Genomic DNA, 22,138 nt, shown 5'->3' with positions numbered 1-22,138 from the left:
ATTCTTACTTTCAATGGCGGCCTTGGAACAGTGGGTTAACTGCCTTGTTCAGGGCCAGAACGACAGACTTTTTACATCATTATAATGATGCTATACAGTTCCAATCTCTCCTGACTCTCCCCCTCCTACTCTCTCTCCTACTCAGTACTAGAGTTTGGTTCCTGACTCTCCCCCTCCTACTCAGTACTAGAGTTTGGTTCCTGATACTCTCTCTCCTGCTCAGTACTAGAGTTTGGTTCCTGACTCTCCCCCTCCTACTCTCTCTCCTGCTCAGTACTAGAGTTTGGTTCCTGACTCTCCCCCTCCTACTCTCTCTCCTGCTCAGTACTAGAGTTTGGTTCCTGACTCTCCCCCTCCTACTCTCTCCTGCTCAGTACTAAAGTTTAGTTCTGACTCTCCCCCTCCTACTCTCTCTCCTGCTCAGTACTAGAGTTTGGTTCCTGACTCTCCCCCTCCTACTCTCTCTCCTGCTCAGTACTAGAGTTTGGTTCCTGACACTCCCCCTCCTACTCAGTACTAGAGTTTGGTTCCTGATACTCTCTCTCCTGCTCAGTACTAGAGTTTGGTTCCTGACTCTCCCCCTCCTACTCAGTACTAGAGTTTGGTTCCTGATACTCTCTCTCCTGCTCAGTACTAGAGTTTGGTTCCTGACTCTCCCCCTCCTACTCTCTCTCCTGCTCAGTACTAGAGTTTGGTTCCTGACTCTCCCCCTCCTACTCTCTCTCCTGCTCAGTACTAGAGTTTGGTTCCTGACTCTCCCCCTCCTACTCTCTCTCCTGCTCAGTACTAGTTTGGTTCCTGACTCTCCCCCTCCTACTTTCTCTCCCTGCTTCTGAGAGCCGGTGCCATGATGCCGTTGGATGTGGATCTTCAGATGGACTATGCGATTGAAACACTTCTCACAATGCTGACATGTGGAGCGCATGTGGGCCCTGAGGTGTTTCTTTCAGTGAACGAGCGTTGGCACAGCTGGCACGTGTGGGGTCTCTGCCTACTGTGGACGACTATGTTTCTGTAGGTGTTTAAACTGGAAGGAAACGTTTGTCGCAGATGTCACAAATATATCTCGTTGGACCTCTGTGGCTCTGAAGGTGTCTGTCCCGTAGATTAATGTTCCTGAATCTTTCTGAGCATTCTGAGCACTGATAAGGATGCCGATGGTTCTCCTCGTGGATAAGCTTGTCCTCTTTGGTCCTGAATGGCACGAGGCAGAACTTACATGGGTAAACGCTGCCTTTCTGGTGGAGACGTCTGTGACACTTCAGACCCTGTTCACTCAGACAGCGTTTACCACAGTCTAGACAGCAGAGCTTCTTGATCTTGTACGCACACAAATTATCCTCCTTAAAGTGACGCTTGCGCTCTCTCTCCTCCTCTTTCTCCTGCGCCGCCCCACAGTTTGTCTCCCGACTCTCCTGCTCCTGAGAGCCGGGGCCATGATAGAGTTGGATGTGGTTCTTCAGACTGATGCTGTAATTGAAAAACTTCTCACACTGATGGCACTTGAAGGGCCTCTCCCCTGTGTGGAGGCGCATGTGGGACTTGAGGTGGCTCGGCTGGGAATACGAGCGTTGGCACAGCTGGCACTTGTGGGGCTTCTGGCCACTGTGGACGGCTGTCGTTGGACCTCTGTGGTTCTGAAGGTGTCTGTTCCGTAGTCTAATGTTCCTGAATCTTTCTGAGCATTCTGAGCAATGATAAGGATGCCGATGGTTCTCCTCGTGGGTAAACTTGTCCTGTTTGGCCCTGAATGGCTTGAGACAGAACTTACATGGGTAAACGCTGCCTTTCTGATGGAGACGTCTGTGACACTTCAGACCCTGCTCACTCAGACCGCGTTTACCACAATCTCGACAGCGGAGCTTCTTAATCTTGTAGACACACAAATGATCCTTTTTGATGTGACGCTTGGCACAGTCTGTACAGAGCAACCTATGAGGTTTTGTGTTGTGTTCACGTCGTACATGTTCCTTGAAGCTGGCGAGGTCCTCGAACTGCATGTAGAATTGGTCAAATCCAACAGCTTGTTGGACCTCACTCACACACACACCACAGGCGTACAGCTTCTTATGGCGCTGTGTGGTGCAGGTGAGTACAGGCTCGGCTCCACAGTCAGTGCACCACTCCACAAGTCTCTCTTCTTTCTCTGTTCCGCTCTGAGAATTATCAACGTTGGCCTTTTCTGTTAGTCCAGAGGAACCTGCCGTTTCCAAATCCTCAGAAGAATCAGAGTCCACTACAATGTCTTCCTCGTCAGACGGCTCCCACTCGGTCTCATCTGATCTCTGCTTTCCCCTTTTCCTCCGAGGACAGACTTCTTCGTCATAGTCACACATCTCCTCAGTGATTTCCATCGTCAACGAACAACTATCATCCTGGTCTCTGTCCTTACATGGTTCCTCACGAAAAGAAACAAACACACATTTTACTATCAGCATGTCTGCATCATTCTCTAAAAAGGTTCTGTGATGATGTCACTGAGGTAAATAACTAAATACCCACCTCTCCATCCAGTAGCTCCGTCTCTCTTTCTCCAGAGGTTTCCTCAGCAACAAAAGGCTGGCTCATCCACTTCCTGGTGTGACTGCATATTGGGCACATCTGAATGACAGAGAAGCTCCTCTGTTGACCCTGCAAGCTGACCTTGCACTCAAATCCACACCTCCTACACAACCGGAAGAGCTGCAGGAGACAGTCTCTGTTCACACACAGGTCACCACTCCTGGATGGAAGTGAAGTGACAATTAACAAAATGGTGCTCATCACAAAGTGCTGTTAATGTAAAAGCCACTTAAGACTAAATAAAAACAAAACGCAACAATTTTTTTTTTTTACCGAGTTAAAGTTCATATAAGGAAATCAGTCAATTTAAATAAATAAATTAGGCCCTAATCTATGGATTTTACATGACTGGGAATACAGATATGCATCTGTTGGTCACAGACAGCTAAAAAAAAAAAAGTAGGGGCAGAGTTGATCAGGCTGTTTATTGTGGCCTGTGGAATGTTGTCCCAGTCCTCTTCAATGGCTGTGCGAAGTTGCTTGATATTGGTGAGAACGGGAGCACAATGTTGTACACGTAGATCCAGAGCATTCCAAACATGCTCAATGGGTGACATGTCTGGTGAGTATGCAGGCCATGGAATAACTGGGACATTTTCAGCTTCCAGGAATTGTGTACAGATCATAGCGACATGCAGGCCGTGCATTATTATATTAGCGGGAACTGGAACATGCCGTCATACACATCGATCCAGAGCATCCCAAACATGCTCAATGGGTGACTGCTGGTGAGTATGGTTGGAAGAGATGGAGACCCGCACACTGTCGAAAAAAAGGAATAAATCCAAAACTGACGCTTGAATGCAAAATAAAGATGTTGATCATGTGACATATGCAATTATCATTGAAGTAAAAGCCAGGTGTGTGTTCCAATGATTTACACTGATGATGGCCTGAGGCCGAAATATTTGTGTTTTGTTTTCACCTTTTCATTTATGCACTTGTTGGACGTCCTGCCAAATTCTCTAAAACGACGGAGGTGGCTTATGGTAGAGAAATGAACATTACATTCTCTGGCAACAGCGCTGGTGGACATTCCTGCAGTCAGCATGCCAATTGCACGCTCCCTCAACTTGAGACATCTGTGGCATTGTGTTGTGTGACAAAACTGCACACTTTAACATGGGCTTTTATTGTCCCCAGCACAAGGTACACCTGTGTAATGATCATGCTGTTTAATCAGCTTCTTCATATGCCACACCTGTCAGGTGGATGGATTATCTTGGCAAAAGGAGAAATGCTCACTAACAGGGATGTAAACAAATTTGGACACAATTAGAGAGAACTTTTTGTGAGTATGGAACATTTCTGGGATCTTTTATTTCAGCACATGAAACACGGGACCAACATTTTACATGTTTTATATTTTTGTTCAGTATAGTTTTAAGAAAAGATGGTTGTCTCAAAAGGTAGTTAGTTCCCAGTTATGTTACGATCCCCTTTAGACATGTTGATATTTTAATGTATTTCCTGTATGTGGAATCATCAGTGAAGTGAATGTGGACTTACTCAGGAGAAACATCGACGCGGGTTCCATGAGGACGTGTTTGCACAGCTGTGGAAAATGAGATACATCGTTTCATTTGTCACGCTGATATTTTGCCCAGGGTTCACTGTGAACACATTAATAAACAATTATATTATTCAAAAGGTGTAAAGTACAATGCCTTTGGAAAGTATTCAGACCCCTTGACTTTTTCCACATTTTGTTACATTACTTATTCTATATTTACTTTTTTTCAGCAATCTACACACTATACCCCATAATGACAAAGCAAGAGAGCTGGCTGCCCGGCCAAACAGAGCAATCGGGGGAGAATGGCCTCAGTCAGGGAGGTGACCAAGAACCTGATGGTCACTCTGACAGAGCTCTAGAGTTCCTCTGTGGAGATGGGAGAACCTTCCAGAAGGACAACCATCTCTGCAGCACTCCACCAATCAGGCCTTTATGGTAGAGTGCCCAGACAGAAGCCACTCCTCAGTATAATGCACATGACAGCCCGCTTGGAGTTTACCAAAAGGTACCTATAGACTCTCAGACCATGAGAAACAAGATTCTCTGGTCTGATGAAAACAAGATTGAACTCTTTGACCTGAATGCCAAGTGTCACGTCTGGAGGAAACGTGGCACCATCCCTATGGTGAAGCATGGTGGTGGCAGCATCATGCTGTGGTGATGTTTTTCAGCGGCAGGGACTGGGAGACTAGTCAGGATCGAGGCAAAGATGAACGGAGCAAAATACAGAGAAATCCTTGATGAAAACCTGCTCTACAGCGCTCAGGACCTCAGACTGGGGCAAAGGTTCACTTTCCAACAGGACAATGACCCTAATCACATGGACAAGACAACGCAGGAGTGGCTTTCGAACAAGTCTCTGAATGTCCTTGAGTGGCCCAGCCAGAGCCCGGACTTGAACCCGATCTCTGGAGAGACCTGAAAATAGCTGTGCAGCGACACTCCCCATCTAACCTGACAGAGCTTGAGAAGATGTGCAGAGAAGAATGGGAGAAGCTCCTCAAATACAGGGGTGCAAAGCTTGTAGCGTCATAGGGGCGGTAGATAACCAAATGGTTAGAGCGTTGGGTCAGTAACCGAAAGGTTGCTGGATTGAATCCCTGAGCCTGACAAGGTAAAAATCTGTCGTTCTGCCCCTGAACAAGGCAGTTAACCCACTGTTCCCCGGTAGGCAGTCATTGTAAATAAGAATTAGTTTTTGTTAAATAAAATAACAGAAAATGTTAAAAAAATACCCAACAAGATTCGAGGCTGTAATTGCTGCCAAAGGTGCTTCCTCAAAGTACTGAGTAAAGGGTCTGAATACTTGTGTAAATGTGACATTTTGTAATCTAAAAACGTGTTTTTCCATTATGAATATAGTTATTGACGAGGGAAAAAAAAAACATTTTAAAACACATTTTAGAATAAGGCTGTAATGTAACAAAATGTGGAAAAAGTCACGTGGTCTGAATACTTAACGAATGCACTGTATTGTAAAGACGTGTGTGTGTGTGTGTGTGTGTGTGTGTGTGTGTGTGTGTGTGTGTGTTGCATGGTATACGGTAACTTCAAAAGGTAGGATTCATATTGGGCTAACTATATAAAACAATCTCTTTCTGGTGCTCCTGACAGGGGGAGGGAGGGAGGTGTGTGTTTTGATAGTTTTTTGTTTTCCTACCCTCATGGAGTGTCAGCACATGTGTGGATTTTATTTTGGAATACTTCCTGTTAACAATGTTAACAAAGCCTCCAGGACTTCTTTATCAATGCATTTCCCGAAAAGAAAACTCCTGACCATCATTTTCAGTATCATTCAATAGATTTTCACCATCTACATCCAAACGACTCTTTTCAAGAGATGGCTTTGAAATACATTCAAATATAACAGAGATAAAATGGTGATTAAATGCATTAATGATATTAATTTTATCAGTAATAGGGCCAGAATCTAAATCAATTTATTGAGGGAGTGAAGAGGAGACACAACCCTTCAGTGATTTTAACAGCCAAAATGTAGCCGAGTTCCCTGTACATTCAGATAGTGATAATCAACATAATAATCTGATTTATTTAACCACTTTGACACACAGATTTCTCAATTGCCTAAAAGACTGCCAGTCTGGGCCCGAGTCAGTGAATCTAGCTTTGGCCCAGGCAGCATCTCTGTTGTGTATGACTTCAGATAGCTCTGGACTGAACCAAGGGCAAGACTGATTTTTAATTCTCTGTTTTTTTTAAGGGAACATGTTTATCTAGAACACAATTGAAAACCTTTGAGAAGTGGTTCAGAGCCAACTCTGGGTCAGCTATAGGTGCAATACAATCAAAGTCACCAAAATAAAGGTCTCAAAAAAAAAAAGGCCTGTCAATTGAAATCTTAAAAATCTCTGGCGATCAACACCTCTGAGGTAGTAAAAATGGCAATTAAATCAGTGAGTTAGTTTAGTACAGATGGTGGACGATAGATTCCTATAACTTATTTTTTAGTTTAAACAGAACTGAAGACTTAAAGCCAACAATTCAAATAGTTTAGGACTGTTGGTAGCCTTGAACAGAGACACAGAAAGAGGATTCCTTGTGTAAATAGCAACACAACCACCTCTTTGTCTTTCTTATCAGCCCTAAACACATTGTAACCATCCATAGAAACACCACCACCGTTGCCTTTCCTACCAGCCCTAAACACATTGGAACCATCCATAGAAACACCACCACCGTTGCCTTTCCTACCAGCCCTAAACACATTGTAACCATCCATAGAAACACTACCACCGTTACCTTTCCTACCAACCCTAAACACATTGTAACCATCCATAGAAACACCACCACCGTTGCCTTTCCTACCAGCCCTAAACACATTGTAACCATCCATAGAAACACCACCACCGTTGCCTTTCCTACCAGCCCTAAACACATTGTAACCATCCATAGAAACCTCAGAGTGCAGGGTTTTATCAGTTAACCAGGTCTCAGATACTATTAAAAAAAATATCAGGGTCTGCCTGAGAGGCCCAGATTTTGACATGATCCATTGTAGGTAATAAACTACAAATATTAAAATGTAAAAATGTCAAACCTTTTCTGCATTTAAAATCATACAGAGTTTGAGTCAGATTACTTTGAGATTTCAGAACAACAGGACACTCAAAGATTGTTTTATTTTCCTAATTGGTATAATTAAAAGTCGGAATAGCAATGACATTTCTCTGGTTAGCACCATTAGGCATGTCACCACTTTCAGATACAAAATGTGGAACTTTCATAGAGACCAAAGAGGACATGGTAAAAACTAGAGGTCGACTGATTATGATTTTTCAACGCAGATACCGATACCGATTATTGGAGGACCAAAAAAGCCGATACCGATTAATTGGTCGATTTAAAAAATAAAATGCATTTGTAATAATGACAATTACAACAATACTGAATGAACTTATTTTAACTTAATACAATACATCAATAAAATCAATTTAGCCTCAAGTAAATAATGAAAATGTTCAATTTGGTTTAAATAATGCAAAAACAAAGTGTTGGAGAAGAAAGTAAAAGTGCAATATGTGCTATGTAAGAAAGCTAACGTTTCAGTTCCTTGCTCAGAACATGAGAACATATGAAAGCTGGTGGTTTACTTTTAACATGAGTCTTCAATATTCCCGGGGAAGAAGTTTTAGGTTGTAGTTATTATAGGACTATTTCCCTCTATACCATTAACCTTTGACTTTCTTATAGGCACTTTAGTATTGCCAGTGTAACAGCATAGCTGCCAGTGTAACTCGCTCCTCCCTGAGCTCAAACCAGCAACACAACGACAACAGCCACCCTCGAAGCAGCGTTACCCATGCATAGCAAGGGGAACAACTACTAGAAGGCTCAGAGCGAGTGACGTTTGAAACGCTATTAGCGAGTGCTAACTAGCTAGCCATTTCACTTCGGTTACACCAGCCAGTATTGCCAGCCTCATCTCGGGAGTTGATAGGCTTGATGTCATAAACAGCGCAATGCTTGACGCACAACGAAGAGCTGCTGGCAAAACGCACAAAAGTGCTGTTTGAATGAATGTTTACGCACCTGCTTCTGCCTACCACCGCTCAGTCAGATACTTAGATACTTGTATGCTGTCAGATTATATGCAACGCAGGACACGCTAGATAATATCTAGTAATATCATCAACCATGTGTCGTTAACTAGTGATTATGATTGATTGTTTTCTATAAGATAAGTTAGCTAGCAACTTACCTTGGCTTACTGCATTCGCGTAACAGGCAGGCTCCTTGTGGAGTGCAACGAGAGAGAGGCAGGTCGTTATTGCGTTGGACTAGTTAACTGTACGGTTGCAAGATTGAATCCCCCGAGCTGACAAGGTGAAAATATGTCGTTCTGTCCCTTAACGGGGCAGTTAACCCACTGTTCCTAGGCCGTCATTGAAAATAAGAATTTGTTCTTAACTGACTTGCCTAATTAAATAAGGTATAAAAATTTTTAAATGTTTATTTTTTTTAAATCGGCGCCCAAAAATACCGATTTCCAATTGTTATTAAAACTTGAAATCGGCCATTCCGATTAATCGGTCGACCTCTAGTAAAAACTGACTTACATGTAATGTTAATATTGTCCTCACGTCAATTTAGTTGACCAACTGAAGAGTAGGTTTCATGCAGTGTTGTCTCCTGACTGACCCAATGACACACAGATCATTATGTAGTGTTGTCTCCTGACTGACCCAATGAAATACAGATCATTATGTAGTGTTGTCTCCTGACTGACACAATGACATACAGATCATTATGTAGTGTTGTCTCCTGACTGATACAATGACATACAGATCATTATGTAGTGTTGTCCCCTGACTGACATATAGATCATTATGTAGCGTTGTCCCCTGACTGACACAATGACATACAGATCATTATGCAGTGTATATTCCTTCCTCCACTTTCCTCCAGCCAAATCACAGGTAGGCCTTTGCAAATATGAACAAATTAGCCCTTCCATGCAGTATTGTATCATACAGTGTGAAGTTACATTTAAAACATGTTGTATTCAATAGAAGTGTGAATATCAGTGACAGGTTTTTAATTTAGCACGTGCGCGTAACGTTTAGGAAACGGGAACAAGCGTCCGAGGGACAGGGCGAACAGGAGTCTTTGCCACTCTGAATTTCTCCCCCTGTGATACTTGGCCTGTTATCGTATCATTAGTAAAATGTTGCTATCGTGACAACACTACTAACGAATATCATTAGTTCAATTGTTTCACAAACCTTTATTTTTCCTTTGCACTTTGAAGAACTTCTTTGCAGAGAGCTGTGTGGACAGATCTGGAGTCAATTTCAATCATTCTGAACATCATAAAATAGTTAGTCCTCAACCAAACCCCCTGGAACCCTCCCTCTCTGATACCCTCTCCCACCCTCCCTGAAACCCTCTCCCTCCCTACTTGATACCCCCTCCCTCCCTCCTTCCTTCCCTCCCTGATACCCCCTCCCTCCTTCCCTCCCTGATACCCCCTCCCTCCTTCCCTCCCTGATACCCCCTCCCTCCTTCCCTCCCTGATACCCCCTCCCTCCTTCCCTCCCTGATACCCCCTCCCTCCTTCCCTCCCTGATACCCTCTCTCCTTCCTTCCCTCCCTGATACCCCCTCTCTCCCTCCCCAATACCCCCTCTCTCCCTCCCCGATACCCCCTCTCTCCCTCCCCGATACCTTCTCCCCCCTCCCTCCCTCCCTCCCTCTGTATAGTAATGACCAGTTTACAACTGTCTACCGATTTGGTTGCATTCCAGATATTCATTCCATCAAAAAATCTCACCCGTTTTCCCTGTTTCCGCTGGACTGACTTCCTGTACGCAGTCTTGTTCTCCTTTTCATCATCATCATCATCCTCATCCTGCTCCCTGGAGAACTGCCAGAACTCCTCGTCCGTCAGCGCAGCAGCATCTTCATCGTCACTGCCCGGCAACACAACAGTAGTCTCTGCTACACTCTCTCCAGACCAACGGGGATCTCCATCCTCCAGTGGCAAAGGTGACATCAGTATACATGTAGAACATATGTGCAGTTATTAACCAGTGCAATGGAAAGAACCAATGGAATAGTCCCAAAAGTGCAAACTGAAAAGTGCAAACTGAAAATGGAGCACTTCTCAGTCACTGTCAACAGGTCTAACCATAGCTACTTGGGTTGTGACGATACCAGTATCGCGATACTCCGAGGTATCGTGGCAAGGAAACAAAAGATGAAGCGGTTTTAATTTTCCTGAGGAAATCAGTCCTAATGTTGGAAATATTATTATGTTGTCACTAAGAGTCAGATGTTTATTTTCCAAGCTATAGCCCACATTTTGATATAAAGCAGGTTTTAAAAAGGACCAAAAAGTTTGGCATGCTTCGTGTTTTCTTTCGGGAAAAAAATTAAGTATCTCGATATCGCCACAACCCTAAAACCACCATTTTAGTTGGTGGGTTAAGCCACACAGTAACACAGGAATTTTCCACCAAGACCTGACATAAAGTATAGTCATGATGGAAGGGTCTGACTGCTGAAACAACTGGGGAAGAATACACTGTGGAATAATGCTACAACTATGTACAGTGCCTTCAGAAAGCATTCATACCCGATGACTTATTCTACATTTTGTTGTGTTACAGCCTGATTTCAAAATGGATTCAATTGATTTTCTCTCACTCATCTACACACAATCACTCAAAGACTAATTGAAAACGTGTTTTTAGAAATGTTTGCAAATTTAGTGAAAATAAGATAAAGAAATCTAATTTACACTTGTACACACCTCTGAGTCAATACATGTTAGAATCACCTTTGGCAACAATTACAGCTGTGAGTCTTTCTGGGTAAGTTTCTAAGACAGGGATGGCAAACTCCTTCCATGGAAGGCTGAGTGTCTTCTGGTTTTTGGTTTCTCCTTTTAATGTGTCCAATTAAGACCTATATAGTTCCTATCTAATCAGTGACCATAATTCATCAAGTAAGTACAAGGGAGGAGTGAAAACCCACAGACACTCAGCCCTCTGTGGAGTGAGTTGGACACCGGGCTCCATGAGCTTTGGACACCTGGATTGTATAATATTTGTACATTATGTTATTTTTAATTCTTCAAACTCTTTCAAATTGGTTGTTGATAATTGCTAGAATGCCATTTTCAAGTCTTGCCATAGATTTTCAAGCCGATTTAAGTAAAAACTAACTAGGCCACACAGGAACATTCAATGTTGTCTTGGTAAGCAACTGGCCTTGTGTTTTACGTTATTGTCCTGCTGAAAGGTGAATTCATCTCCCAGTGTCTGTTGGAAAGCAGACTGAACCATGTTTCCTCTAGGATTTTGCCTGTGCTTAGCTCTATTCCGTTTCCCTTTTATCCTAAAAAACTCCCTTGTCCTTGACGATGACAAGCATTCCCATAACATGATGCAGCCACCACGATGCTTGAAAATATGAAGAGTGGTACTCAGTAATGTGTTGTATTGGATTTGCCCCAAACATAACATTTGTATTCAGGACATAAAGTTAATTTCATTGCAATATTTTTGGCAGTTTTACTTAGTGCCTTATTGCAAATAGGATGCATGTTTTAGAATATTTTATTCTGTACAGGCTTCCTTTTTTCACTCTGTCATTTAGGTTCGTATTGTGGAGTAACTACAATGTTGTTGATGCATCCTCAGGTTTCTCCGATCACAGCCATTAAAGTATGTAACTGCTTTAAAGTCCCCATTGGCCTCACAGTGAAATCCCACAATCCAAAGTGTAATTAATAACTTCACCATGCTCAAAGGGATATTCAATGTCAATTTATTTGTATTTTTTACCCATCTACCAACAGGTGCCCTTCTTTGCAAAGCATTGGAAAACCTCCCTGGTCTTTGTGGTTGAATCTGTGCTTGAAATCCACTTCTCGACTGATGAACCTTACAGATAATTGTATGTGTGGGATACAGAGATGAGGGACCTTACAGTATGTGTGGGGTACAGAGATGAGGGACCTTACAGTATGTGTGGGATACAGAGATGAGGGACCTTACAGTATGTGTGGGATACAGAGATGAGGGACCTTACAGTATGTGTGGGGTACAGAGATGAGGGACCTTACAGTATGTGTGGGGTACAGAGATGAGAGACCTTACAGTATGTGTGGGATACAGAGATGAGGGACCTTACAGTATGTGTGGGATACAGAGATGAGGGACCTTACAGTATGTGTGGGATACAGAGATGAGGGAACTTACAGTATGTGTGGGATACAGAGATGAGACCTTACAGTATGTGTGAGATACAGAGATGAGGGACCTTACAGTATGTGTGGGATACAGAGATGAGGGACCTTACAGTATGTGTGGGGTACAGAGATGAGAGACCTTACAGTATGTGTGAGATACAGAGATGAGGGACCTTACAGTATGTGTGGGGTACAGAGATGAGGGACCTTACAGTATGTGTGGGGTACAGAGATGATGAACCTTACAGATAATTGTATGTGTGGGGTACAGAGATGAGGGACCTTACAGATAATTGTATGTGTGAGTTACAGAGATGAGGTAGTCATTCAGAAATCATGTTAAACACTATTATTGGAAACACTACTATTGGACACAGGGTGAGTCCATGCAACTTATTATGTGACTTGTTAAAAGCACATTTTTACTCTTGAACTTAGGCTTTCCATAACAAAGGGGTTGAATACTCAAGAATTCATTTGGAGAAAAAAAAATCAAAAACATAATTCCACCTTGACATTATGAGGTATCGTGTGTAGGCTAGTGACACACAATCTTAATTGAATCCATTTTAAATTCAGGCTGTAACACTACAAAATGTAGAGACAAAAACAATTCAAGGGGTGTGAATACTTTCTTCAGACACTGTATGTAGTCACATTTAGGAAAACATACCGAATGTTAATCTCTACTCACCATTGAATGGGCTGGGCTGGTCAGTAGGCTTATTGGTTGGTCTTCAACAGCGGTTTGGTTATGGCAGGCAGCTAAGTCTTCATCATAAGATAGTGTAATGTCTCTCCTCTTTGTTAAGCTACTGTGACTTGAAACACAAACTCCCATTTTTGCAAGCTTGTTTTGGCATCTCGTCCTGGTTCGTCGTTGCAACATTGAGGTCCTGTCCATGGCTGCACACATATTCTTTGAACGAGCCCTAAGTAATAAGGCACCAGCCATGGCCACCATAGAACTTTTTGCTGATTTGGTTGTGTTTGGATTCAAGCCGGCTGTAGCTGAGCTAGTGGATAGAAACCGGAAGAAGGTCGGAGCTGAGTTCCTCCACTCATTGGTCACAGTGGTCCAGTTGAAGGTTTTAATTGAAAGGGGACTAGTCTGGCGTAGTACTGAGTTGAAACGCATAGAAACTAAAGTGACGCATTCTTTAGTTACCAGCTTCAGCACTTCCTCCAACATGGCGTGGCCCAGGCCAGGGATTGCCATTAGGTTTTTAGGGATAGCTTTGAAACGACCCCGCGCTAAATTATCTGCAACTGTCTCCCAAGGTCCGGTAAGTACTCTTGTTCGTAGCGATAGGCCAACACGAAGACTGACCTACATTAGAATAAAAAGAGCCATAAGAAAATATGTAGTTGCGCATTTTCCATCCACACAGAACAGACAAAAAGGCAAAAAAGGATTGTGGCTGGAATTTGTCATTTAATAGATTTTTTGTGGAGCGATGGGTAACGATGCTTCGTGGGTGACTGTTGTTGATGTGTGCAGAGGGTCCCTGGTTCGCGCCCGGGTATGGGCGAGGGGACGGTCTAAAGTTATACTGTTACAGTGTTACTGTTACTTACTTTTGCTTCTTTATAAGTTTGATACCGTCGGGATCCTGATGATGTTGTTGTCTGCCAACTAGCAAGTCTGCCAACTGCACTCTACAATGAGAGGAACAAAGGGGGGAGGGGGGAGTTTTCACAACAACACAGCTGTCATTTTCCATGCATGCTACCATGTGTCAAGAATATTAGACCTGCAACACAACACTGTATATTCTAAGGGCTGCAAACTTCTGGGAACGTCCCCCAATTCTATGGGTTTCCAGAAATCAGAATTCCAGAAGGTGGAAGATTTACAGAATCAAGAGGGAGAAGAAGCAGAAAATCCTGGAAACCTTATACTGGGATTTCTGGAAAACCTGGGAATTTTCTACCATAATTCTTAGCATATTATTGGGGACTCATTGCAAATGCATTTACACAAGAGGTTGCTGTCTGACCTTCACAGTCTGTGTTGAAAAAGCAACAGGAACTACAGCAGGTTGTTGGACCACTGATGTTGACATCTGGGATGCTGCTCCTGTTGTTGTTGTACCAGGCTCACATTTTGGTTTGGCACCAAGTCTGCCAACTGCACTCTACAATGGGGACAAGAGAAAAAAGAGGGAGAGTTGTCATAACACAGTGGACATTCTCCATGCATGCTACCATGGTTTACTCAGATCACACCTGCAACACTGCAAATCCAGGCTGCATCACATCCGGCCGTGATTGGGAGTCCCATATGGCAGCGCACAATTGGCTCAGTGTCGTCTGGGTTTGGCCGGGGTAGGCCCTCATTATAAATAAGAATTTGTTCTTAACTGACTTGCCTAGTTAAATAAAGGTTAAATTATTGTTTATTATTTTAACACTGTATTCTAAGCATATTTTTAGAGGAATGGTGGCAAATGCATATGAGCAAGAAGGTGTAGGGTTAAAGTTGTCCCTGGAAGCTGATATTTCCTAAGTTATACATTTTCCACAATTATGGTTAAGGTTAAGATTGGGGAAGCTGATTAGGGTTGGGCAGTATACAGATCATCTAACCGTCTTTCTCTCATCCCGGGATTTACGGTTTTACCGGCTTAGTACAACATGCAGGGAAAAAAAACTAAATAAAAGCACATAATAAATATCTTGCTGCGTTTTGTAAACACAAATCTAAAATTCTTCTTATTGTACAATGAACAAGAATATTAATGCAAAATGTAACAATTCAAAAGATTTTACTGAGTTATAGTTCATATACAGTGGGGCAAAAAAGTATTTAGTCAGCCACCAAATGTGCAAGTTCTCCCACTTAAAAAGATGAGAGGCCTGTAACTTTCATCATAGGTACACTTCAACTATGACAGACAAAATGAGAAAAAAAAAATCCAGAAAATCACATTGTAGGATTTTTAATGAATTTATTTGCAAATTATGGTGGAAAATAAGTATTTGGTCAATAACAAAAGTTTCTCAATACTTTGTTATATACCCTTTGTTGGCAATTTACCTGTGTGGCTGCAAGTCAAATAGCATTGCACTTCTGTTGTCATCTGATGAAAATTAAGCTATTTTCCACTGAATACGTTGCACTAATGTATTTTCTGTGAAGGAAAACTATAGTTGCACATCCCCGATCACTAGGGGCGGCAGGGTAGCCTAGTGGTTAGAGTGTAGAGGCGGCAGGGTAGCCTAGTGGTTAGAGTGTAGAGGCGGCAGGGTAGCCTAGTGGTTAGAGTGTAGGGGCGGCAGGGTAGCCTAGTGGTTAGAGTGGAGAGGCGGCAGGGTAGCCTAGTGGTTAGAGTGTAGAGGCGGCAGGGTAGCCTAGTGGTTAGAGTGTAGAGGCGGCAGGGTAGCCTAGTGGTTAGAGTGTAGAGGCGGCAGGGTAGCCTAGTGGTTAGAGTGTAGAGGCGGCAGGGTAGCCTAGTGGTTAGAGTGTAGGGGCGGCAGGGTAGCCTAGTGGTTAGAGTGTTGGACTAGTAACCGAAAGGTTGCAAGTTCAAATCCCCGAGCTGACAAATCTGTCGTTCTGCCCCTGAACAGGCAGTTAAACCCACTGTTCCTAGGCCTTCATTGAAAATAAGAATTTGTTCTTAACTGACTTGCCTGGTTAAATAAAAGGTAAAATAAACTCTATTGAAACAAAAAAAAACACTTTCAATATAAAACGCGACCCGTCAATACACAGCTATTTACAAAACACACGTGACTGGCTCAACTGTTCTGGGGAACTACGGTCAGCTTCATAATGTAAAATAATGTGACTGGCTCAACTGTTCTGGGGGAACGACGGTCAGCTTCATAAGGTAAAATAATGTGACTGGCTCAACTGTTCTGGGGGAACGACGGTCAGCTTCATAAGGTAAAATAATGTGACTGGCTCAACTGTTCTGGGGGAACTACGGTCAGCTTCATAATGTAAAATAATGTGACTGGCTCAACTGTTCTGGGGGAACTACGGTCAGCTTCATAATGTAAAATAATGTGACTGGCTCAACTGTTCTGGGGGAACTACGGTCAGCTTCATAATGTAAAATAATGTGACTGGCTCAACTGTTCTGGGGGAACTACGGTCAGCTTCATAATGTAAAATAATGTGACTGGCTCAACTGTTCTGGGGGAACTACGGTCAGCTTCATAATGTAAAATAATGTGACTGGCTCAACTGTTCTGGGGAACTACGGTCAGCTTCATAAGGTAAAATAATGTGACTGGCTCAACTGTTCTGGGGGCTCAACTGTTCTGGGGGAACTACGGTCAGCTTCATAATGTAAAATAATGTGACTGGCTCAACTGTTCTGGGGGAACTACGGTCAGCTTCATAATGTAAAATAATGTGACTGGCTCAACTGTTCTGGGGGAACTACGGTCAGCTTCATAATGTAAAATAATGTGACTGGCTCAACTGTTCTGGGGGAACTACGGTCAGCTTCATAATGTAAAATAATGTGACTGGCTCAACTGTTCTGGGGGAACTACGGTCAGCTTCATAATGTAAAATAATGTGACTGGCTCAACTGTTCTGGGGGAACTACGGTCAGCTTCATAATGTAAAATAATGTGACTGGCTCAACTGTTCTGGGGGAACTACGGTCAGCTTCATAATGTAAAATAATGTGACTGGCTCAACTGTTCTGGGGGAACTACGGTCAGCTTCATAATGTAAAATAATGTGACTGGCTCAACTGTTCTGGGGGAACTACGGTCAGCTTCATAATGTAAAATAATGTGACTGGCTCAACTGTTCTGGGGGAACTACGGTCAGCTTCATAATGTAAAATAATGTGACTGGCTCAACTGTTCTGGGGGAACTACGGTCAGCTTCATAATGTAAAATAATGTGACTGGCTCAACTGTTCTGGGGGAACTACGGTCAGCTTCATAATGTAAAATAATGTGACTGGCTCAACTGTTCTGGGGTTCTGGGGGAACTACGGTCAGCTTCATAATGTAAAATAATGTGACTGGCTCAACTGTTCTGGGGGAACTACGGTCAGCTTCATAATGTAAAATAATGTGACTGGCTCAACTGTTCTGGGGGAACTACGGTCAGCTTCATAATGTAAAATAATGTGACTGGCTCAACTGTTCTGGGGGAACTACGGTCAGCTTCATAATGTAAAATAATGTGACTGGCTCAACTGTTCTGGGGGAACTACGGTCAGCTTCATAATGGTAAAATAATGTGACTGGCTCAACTGTTCTGGGGGAACTACGGTCAGCTTCATAATGTAAAATAATGTGACTGGCTCAACTGTTCTGGGGGAACTACGGTCAGCTTCATAATGTAAAATAATGTGACTGGCTCAACTGTTCTGGGGGAACTACGGTCAGCTTCATAATGTAAAATAATGTGACTGGCTCAACTGTTCTGGGGGAACTCACGGTCAGCTTCATAAGGTAAAATAATGTGACTGGCTCAACTGTTCTGGGGGAACTACGGTCAGCTTCATAATGTAAAATAATGTGACTGGCTCAACTGTTCTGGGGGAACTACGGTCAGCTTCATAATGTAAAATAATGTGACTGGCTCAACTGTTCTGGGGGAACTACGGTCAGCTTCATAATGTAAAATAATGTGACTGGCTCAACTGTTCTGGGGAACTACGGTCAGCTTCATAATGTAAAATAATGTGACTGGCTCAACTGTTCTGGGGGAACTACGGTCAGCTTCATAATGTAAAATAATGTGACTGGCTCAACTGTTCTGGGGGAACTACGGTCAGCTTCATAATGTAAAATAATGTGACTGGCTCAACTGTTCTGGGGGAACTACGGTCAGCTTCATAATGTAAAATAATGTGACTGGCTCAACTGTTCTGGGGGAACTACGGTCAGCTTCATAATGTAAAATAATGTGACTGGCTCAACTGTTCTGGGGAACTACGGTCAGCTTCATAATGTAAAAAAATAATGTGACTGGCTCAACTGTTCTGGGGAACTACGGTCAGCTTCATAATGTAAAATAATGTGACTGGCTCAACTGTTCTGGGGGAACACGGTCAGCTTCATAATGTAAAATAATGTGACTGGCTCAACTGTTCTGGGGGAACTACGTAAAATAATGTGACAGTTCTTCATAATGTAAAATAATGTGACTGGCTCAACTGTTCTGGGGAACTACGGTCAGCTTCATAATGTAAAATAATGTGACTGGCTCAACTGTTCTGGGGGAACTACGGTCAGCTTCATAATGTAAAATAATGTGACTGGCTCAACTGTTCTGGGGGAACTACGGTCAGCTTCATAATGTAAAATAATGTGACTGGCTCAACTGTTCTGGGGGAACTACGGTCAGCTTCATAATGTAAAATAATGTGACTGGCTCAACTGTTCTGGGGAACTACGGTCAGCTTCATAATGTAAAATAATGTGACTGGCTCAACTGTTCTGGGGGAACTACGGTCAGCTTCATAATGTAAAATAATGTGACTGGCTCAACTGTTCTGGGGAACTACGGTCAGCTTCATAATGTAAAATAATGTGACTGGCTCAACTGTTCTGGGGGAACTACGGTCAGCTTCATAATGTAAAATAATGTGACTGGCTCAACTGTTCTGGGGGAACTACGGTCAGCTTCATAATGTAAAATAATGTGACTGGCTCAACTGTTCTGGGTTCTGGGGGAACTACGGTCAGCTTCATAATGTAAAATAATGTGACTGGCTCAACTGTTCTGGGGGAACTACGGTCAGCTTCATAATGTAAAATAATGTGACTGGCTCAACTGTTCTGGGGAACTACGGTCAGCTTCATAAGGTAAAATAATGTGACTGGCTCAACTGTTCTGGGGAACTACGGTCAGCTTCATAAGGTAAAATAATGTGACTGGCTCAACTGTTCTGGGGAACTACGGTCAGCTTCATAAGGTAAAATAATGTGACTGGCTCAACTGTTCTGGGGGAACTACGGTCAGCTTCATAATGTAAAAAATAAAATGTGACTGGTAAAATCTCCTAACATGTTGCACTAGCTGACTGCAGGTATTTACTGTAAAAGTAGCTACAAATACTCACATGTATTGAAAAACATTTTCAGATGGTATTGAAAAACCATCCCGTTGCTATTTCCATATACCCGGTATACGGTTTACATGGTCTACCGCCCAAGCTTAAAGCTGATCCTTGATCTGTACCTAGGGGAAACTTGCCCCTGGATACCACAAGAGGTTGCTGTCTGACCTTCACAGTCTGTGTTGAAAAAGCAACAGGAACTACAGCAGGTTGTTGGACCACTGATGTTGACATCTGGGATGCTGCTCCTGTTGTTGTTGTACCAGGCTCACATTTTGGTTTGGCACCAAGTCTGTCAACTGCACTCTACAATGGGGACAAGAGAAAAAGGAGGGAGAGATGTCATAACACACATAACCCATTGCGCCCCCGAAAAAAGGCCTTCTTCAGTGGCGTAAAGGGGTGACACTTCAAGACTGTGGAGTCCCCCCACACTCACTCCACAGTGACCAAGTGGTTGAGTTAAGCACAACTGCAGATCTGAGTGCAACGGCAACATTATAAAGGACGTCGCACTGCTTGCTAGTAGCGAGTCCAGTTCCCCCTTGATACCAAGATTCAAACTCCGGTCCTCTGCTTTGCAAACATACATGACCTCCCTGGTGAAGCCTTCCAACCCATCGTGCTTTTGGAAAAGGCCTTCTATTGCACAGGGGGAAACACTTCAAGGCTGAGGAGGGACTTTCACAGTTCCTCATCTGCTACACTCCCATTGCTTTAAGGATATCAGACCTGCAACACAACGCTGTGCATTCTTCTTTTGATTTGTTTATATTTTTAATTTGTTTGTTTTATTTTTTACACCAAAGACAAAACATACACACATGAACAACAACTACATCTCCTCTGCCCATCCCTCGTGCCTGGCCACACCCCCCCCATCCCTCGTGCCTGGCCACACCCCCCATCCCTCGTGCCTGGCCACACCCCCATCCCTCGTGCCTGGCCACACCCCCATCCCTCGTGCCTGGCCACACCCCCCATCCCTCGTGCCTGGCCACACCCCCATCCCTCGTGCCTGGCCACCCCCCCCATCCCCCTGGCCACACCCCCCATCCTCGTGCCTGGCCACACCCCCCATCCCTCGTGCCTGGCCACACCCCCCATCCCTCGTGCCTGGCCACACACCCCCCCATCCCTCGTGCCTGGCCACACCCCCCATCCCCGTGCCTGGCCACACCCCCCATCCCTCGTGCCTGGCCATCCCCCCCCATCCCTCGTGCCTGGCCACACCCCCCCCATCCCTCGTGCCTGGCCACACACCCCCCATCCCTCGTGCCTGGCCACACACCCCCCATCCCTCGTGCCTGGCCACACCCCCCCATCCCTCGTGCCTGGCCACACACCCCCTCACCCCACCACTCCCCATCCCTCGTGCCTGGCCACCTGGCCACACACCCCCATCCCTCGTGCCTGGCCACACACCCCCCCATCCCCGTGCCTGGCCACACACCCCCCCATCCCCCCATCCCCGTGCCTGGCCACACACCCCCCATCCCCGTGCCTGGCCACACACCCCCCCCATCCCTCGTGCCTGGCCACACACCCCCCCATCCCCTCGTGCCTGGCCACACACACCCCCATCCTCGTGCCTGGCCATCCCTCGTGCCTGGCCACACACCCCCATCCCTCGTGCCTGGCCACACACCCCCCATCCCTCGTGCCTGGCCACACACCCCCCCCATCCCTCGTGCCTGGCCACACACCCCCCATCCCTCGTGCCTGGCCACACACCCCCCCCATCCCTCGTGCCTGGCCACACACCCCCCCATCCCTCGTGCCTGGCCACACACCCCCCATCCCTCGTGCCTGGCCACACCCCCCCCCCCGCCTGGCCACACACCCCATCCCTCGTGCCTGGCCACACCCCCCCCCCATCCCTCGTGCCTGGCCACACCCCCCCATCCCTCGGCCACACCCCCCATCCTCGTGCCTGGCCACACCCCCCCATCCCTCGTGCCTGGCCACACCCCCATCCCTCACACCCCCCATCCCTCGTGCCTGGCCACACCCCCCCATCCCTCGTGCCTGGCCACACCCCCATCCCTCGTGCCTGGCCACACCCCCCATCCTCGTGCCTGGCCACACCCCCATCCCTCGTGCCTGGCCACACCCCCATCCCTCGTGCCTGGCCACACCCCCATCCCTCGTGCCTGGCCACACCCCCATCCTCGTGCCTGGCCACACCCCCCCATCCCTCGTGCCTGGCCACACCCCCCATCCCTCGTGCCTGGCCACACCCCCATCCCTCGTGCCTGGCCACCCCCCATCCCTCGTGCCTGGCCACACACCCCCCCCATCCCTCGTGCCTGGCCACACCCGTTTACATTGAAATACTTCTGACGGACAACTTTCTAGCTCCGCCCACAACTTCCAGACTTCATATCATTCCCAGAAAGCATTGTTGAGTCATTATTAGTTTTAAACTTAAGACATGACTCTGCCATTGTGCTGTAGAATTTGTGAACTTTGTCACTTGTATAATTAAGCTCTAAGGCATGAGGGGGTGTGGTATATGGCCAATATACCACGGCTAAGGGCTGTTCTTACGCACAACGCGTCGCAGAGTGCCTGGATACAGCCCTTAGCCGTGGTATATTGGCCATATACCACAAGCCCTAGAGGTGCCTTACTGCTACTATAAACTGGTTACCGAAGTAATTGGAGCAGTAAAAATACATATTTTGTCATACCCATGGTGTATGGTCTGATTGGTCCAATCAGCATTCAGGGCTCGGATCACCCAGTTTATAATCAATTATATACATTAGTTTATACTGCATTAAGCTTACATTTTCCTTAA

At 45.0% G+C, this 22,138-nt stretch overlaps 1 protein-coding gene across 2 annotated transcripts in view; it reads right to left on the bottom strand.

The window, feature by feature from the left end:
* Window positions 1–250: 250 nt before the first annotated feature.
* LOC112259665 overlaps window positions 251–22,138 on the bottom strand; it is a 28,505-nt gene continuing 6,617 nt past the window's right edge. The window contains exons 4-12 of one of the 2 annotated variants that reach the window (XM_042329116.1): window positions 19,504–19,641; window positions 14,293–14,430; window positions 13,871–13,951; window positions 12,987–13,622; window positions 9,869–10,069; window positions 9,322–9,364; window positions 4,072–4,117; window positions 2,503–2,722; window positions 251–2,399 (exon numbers count right to left, since the gene is read on the bottom strand). In XM_042329116.1, the coding sequence (XP_042185050.1) occupies window positions 1,023–2,399; window positions 2,503–2,722; window positions 4,072–4,117; window positions 9,322–9,364; window positions 9,869–10,069; window positions 12,987–13,622; window positions 13,871–13,951; window positions 14,293–14,430; window positions 19,504–19,641 (2,880 nt within the window). In that variant the 3' untranslated portion in view covers window positions 251–1,022. The remainder of the gene's footprint in view (window positions 2,400–2,502; window positions 2,723–4,071; window positions 4,118–9,321; window positions 9,365–9,868; window positions 10,070–12,986; window positions 13,623–13,870; window positions 13,952–14,292; window positions 14,431–19,503; window positions 19,642–22,138) is intronic. The other variant, XM_042329117.1, reaches the window with a different exon arrangement.

The sequence above is a fragment of the Oncorhynchus tshawytscha genome, linkage group LG10 (genome assembly GCF_018296145.1).
Source record: "Oncorhynchus tshawytscha isolate Ot180627B linkage group LG10, Otsh_v2.0, whole genome shotgun sequence".
NCBI classification, from domain to species: Eukaryota; Metazoa; Chordata; class Actinopteri; order Salmoniformes; family Salmonidae; genus Oncorhynchus; species Oncorhynchus tshawytscha.
The sequence above is the reverse complement of the archived record's forward strand: the minus strand, read 5'-3'. Positions and strand labels throughout refer to the sequence as shown.